We start from the raw sequence: 4,543 nt of genomic DNA on the forward strand, positions 1-4,543 counted from the left end.
ACGCGCATGCAGGCAAGGAGGGCGCACGCACATTAGAGTCGGGTAAACGAAACACCCAGCATCCACCAAGGATATTAAAAAAAAAAACTCGTCAGTAAAGATAACTCCAGATTTTTTTCCTCCGTTTTCTCAACTGCGTGTAAATAGGCTACAATGGAGAGAAAGATCACAGATTTCTCCGGCAAGTGGAAAATGAAAACCTCGGAAAATTTTGAGGAACTTTTGAAAGCACTAGGTAGGTGAGCGAAAGAGCGATTGCATTGCATGCCAATATATTATATGTCTGTTCTCACGAAATGTATAGGCTCTACTGCAATTGCTGGAAGAAGATAAATGATTAATAATAATGATATTAATAATTAAACAAATATGTAAAGTTTAATACTCTGTCAAGAATATGTGGGTCATATATATGATGTTTATTTTGTTTTCAGTGTAGGCTATTTGGCCCAATATTCCTGAACATTTTCCCACATTCCCGTAATCTGTAGCCTAAAATGTTATTTGTTATATGCAAAGTTAATGTATAGGCTACAGTTCATCATGTTCATCATGCAAATTCAACATTAGAGCTCTAGTCTACAACATGCCATGCATAGCAGTAGCAGTCAGTAGACTATACCATTCATTCAAACCGGTCAATACTTGAACCAAAGCCCAGTTCTTAAATGAGGACATTTTCCATCGTTTTAGGAACTGCATGGGCTTTTGTTCACATTTAATGTCTACCTGGAGTGCTGTGTGCGTGTGGGATGAGACATAACTCAAGTTTTACCCTCACACTATAATCTTGCTTATAGTGTGCTCAAAAGATATTCTCCCAAAGTAAAATCCTCAGTGTAAACTTGTCTCTGGGAGGTTACATTTAGGCTACCCAAATTAACCCATACAATGAATCCCTATAGGATTTATAAAAAAAAAAAAAAAACGTTGTTATAATAACAGTGAGTTTCGGTATGCCTTTATGAGACAGACAGCAGCCAGTCTTTTTGTGCCTGGAGAGAGGGGTCATAGCTGGGCCAGCCAGTGGCATCCATTAAAAATGTGAAGACAAATAGCCTGTGGAAGAATGTTAGATTTCCGTTCATCTGAGGCAAGGACCTCATGCGTTTGTAATTAGAGCCAGTGTAAACGGAACTAAGCCTCCAAATGGCCCCCTCAGCCAGCTAGCACTGAAGTCCTATTCCCTCATTGCCTTGGGCCTCACCAGCTCGCTCCGGGAGTCTCTGTGTGTGTGTGTGTGTGTGTGTGTGTGTGTGTGTGTGCACATGCGTGTGTGTGTGTGTGTGTGTGTGTGTGTGTGTGTGTGTGTGTGTGTGTGTGTGTGTGTGTGTGTGTGTGTGTGTGTGCGCGCGCTGTCGGCTTGTTATACCATTCCAGAAGCAAATATGAACCGGCTTGAAAGAAACAGAATCAGATGTGTGGATATTTTTCTTACTAAAACCAGTTGAAACCAACAGAATAATAAAGTGGCTGAGGGTCAGGTCACATATTCATCACACAGACATCCAGCTGCGGTCATAAAACAGTGTTTTACCTCCTTGGGTGGAGGAACGAGAGAGAAATCATGAGTCTACCACCATGATTTCCTTTCCATCTCTCATAAATCAGTGACCACAAGAGAAGGCGCGGTCATTCATTATAGATGTCTTCTTGTCCTGTTTATGTACGTATACGGTCACTCGTGGACAGGTGTAAACGTTTTCCTGAGGAAGATCGCCGTGGCGGCGGCCTCCAGCCCAGCGGTGGACATCACCCAGCAAGGCGACAGCCTGTCCATCCAGACGTCCACCAGTGTCCGCACCACCTGCATCTCCTTCACCGTGGGACAGTCCTTCAACGAGAACACAGTGGACGGACGCCCCTGCACTGTAAATGCTCTGCACCATCTCTCATGTCAATCAATGAATCAATGAATCAATGAATCAATCAATCAATCAATCAATCAATCAATTAATTATTTATGTAGTACATTTGTAATCATTATTTTGTCTTAAGTTAAAAAAAAAGTGCACAGATAATTACAGATCTCCACCTACTGATATGTTTAAATTCAGTGAATGGAGATGAAAGAAATAACAGCATCACAGAACCAATGCAAAGACAGTAAGACTTAAGGGTCTTCATATGGGATGGTTTTCCAAGCAGTGGTAGCGTATAAGGTGTAGTTTGTTACCACTTATTTTCTCTGACGTCAAAGCCCATTAATTGAATTCAGATTTACCCAGAGTGACATACAGTATGAGTAGGCAGAGATCTGTCGTCTGTCTATAATTATGCAAATATGATAAAAGAATAAATCAAATGACTAAAACAGGCAGATAAAACAGACGACTGGGCGAATAAAATATGTTAATTTGTTTGAAAGGAGATTGAAATGGTTCTTGTTACAGTCATGTGTGACCCTGGCAGATGCACATTTCAAGTTTATTTGTGAAATGCAGTAGTTGCACAGTGTACATAGTTCAATGAAACGGTTGCTCGTTCTTTGAACAATGCAGAAACAATGCAAACATGCAGATACAGGTAAAGAAATTTGTCCAAGAAGACCACTACCGCCTGTTAAGCCAGAAGTCTGTACAGAAGACACATATGGGAGTCATTTGTGTGAAATGTGAGCGCTGTTCTTGGTGATGAGACAGAGCTCTGTTTTTCATTTCTGGATGCTGAGTGAGTGTTGAAGGACAAAACAGACTACAGCTACAGTAACATGCAGTGATAGGTACAAAGAGCTGCAGCTAAAACCCACTTTGTATGATCCAAGAACAATGGATGTGAGGATCTGGATAGTATCACTATCATCTTGAAATAAGGTCTTCTAAGAATTTTTAGAGGACCTTTTTTACACTCTCAGAATTAAACTTAAGATCAGGATTTAGCTGTGTGTATTCAATGTAAATGTACACAATTGACATAATAGTGCATCTTTTAAACAATATGTTTATTGTTTTTAAACAAAATGATAAGAAATGACTAGACATAATTTACACAAACCTTAGACATACTTTACACAGAAGCAGAAAAAGAAAACAAAAAAAAGTCCAGACACCTAACAGAAATCAATAACATCATGAAATAAACTTAAAGGAGAATTCCATGCTAGAAGGCTTTCTTACCTTTCTTTGTAGTTGTTACGTCCCCACCAAAGAGGTCCAGGTGTTTTTTTGTGCAAAACCTCCTTATTGGCTATTTTCCCTACAATAAGCCCTCAATGAATTGCATTGAATTGAATGGGGCTATGGGGTGTTGTGCTAATTCGCTTATTTCCATCTAAATAAGTAGTAAAGTGTGCCACTTGGGATATTATTTACATAGGGAAAGTCCAATAATGTGCATAAAGTCACATTAGTGCATGGTGCCAAGCTGGCAACCTTGACATTGCTCGACATTGATCTCTATTCCTGTGTTGTGTACATCCCTGCAGAGCGTTCCAAAATGGGAGACAGACAGCAAGATCAGCTGTGAACAGACCCTACAGAAAGGGGAGGGGCCTAAGACAGCATGGACTCGAGAATTGACTAATGATGGAGAGCTGATATTGGTAATTATGTTTTTTTTCCCTCACAGTTTTGATTATTCAAGATTTCAGGGTATACAGTAAATCACATAACAACACAATATAATATGTGACACGCCCATACCAAAGACAGATTATATGACACTATATGCAAATTAGTGTGCAATTATGTTGATTATACAGGACTTTTTCTTTTTACATCTAGGGAATTTGCAGTTGTGTAAAGGGAATTTAGAAACGCTTTAAGTAAAAAAAAAAAAAAAGTAGATGCCACTTGAGACATGCACATGAATTGTATGTGGTTCTACAAAGATTTTTATTTTGGCCTTTTTGTTTTGTTCTTTTCCTTTCAGACAATGAGTGCTGGGGATGTTGTGTGCACCAGAGTCTATGAAAGAGAGTGAAAGTCGTTCTAGACTTTTGGAAATAGTAGTAGGCCTTCTTCCATTATGGTGCTTCCAGCCTGTTTACGTTTTCTTCTCTGTTTTCATGCTCCTTCTGCCATCCAGCCAGACTGTGGTTAAATCTTGCCAATCAGTGCACTTCCCAGCAAGGCATTCCTCAATGTAAATGAAAGTCTGTTCTGTAGTTGCATGTTATATTGCAGTTCTTATTTGCTACATCATCAAAGCTGTATTTATTCTGTGCGCTACGCCAGCAATGTCACAGCAATATTTCTTGTTTAAAAAAACGTAATAACATTGAATAAAGTCGTTTCATATTGTTATTACTAAATTATTGTTATTACAAATTATTTGTTTTCATGACATGGCTCTGTCTGGCCAGGAGTCTGGCCATCTATAAGAGGTTCTCTGTGTGTGCGTGACTGGAGCTAATCTTGCAAATGCAAACTACTAGACCAATCAGTGCCAAACGTCTTATGAAATACCTCCACTAATATTGTTTTCAGCAGTTTTATACTTGCAATGTTGAACTTACATTTTATAATGCAAGTCAACCAGGCTTTGATTGGGCTGAAATCTAAATAAAATGTGTAATAATATTATCATACTTGACGGCTGACAT

At 39.1% G+C, this 4,543-nt stretch overlaps 1 protein-coding gene across 1 annotated transcript; it reads left to right on the forward strand.

Moving 5' to 3' along the window:
- Window positions 1-4,244, forward strand: LOC310870941 (cellular retinoic acid-binding protein 2-like). Its single transcript, XM_083782332.1, has 4 exons — window positions 1-235; window positions 1,693-1,871; window positions 3,425-3,541; window positions 3,871-4,244. Exons 1-4 carry the CDS (start codon window positions 154-156, stop codon window positions 3,919-3,921), a joined length of 429 nt encoding a protein of 142 aa, XP_083638458.1. The 5' UTR covers window positions 1-153; the 3' UTR covers window positions 3,922-4,244.
- The last annotated feature ends 299 nt before the right edge of the window (window positions 4,245-4,543 follow it).

This window comes from Protomyctophum parallelum, assembly GCF_964188405.1.
Source record: "Protomyctophum parallelum genome assembly, chromosome: 1".
NCBI lineage: Eukaryota > Metazoa > Chordata > Actinopteri > Myctophiformes > Myctophidae > Protomyctophum > Protomyctophum parallelum.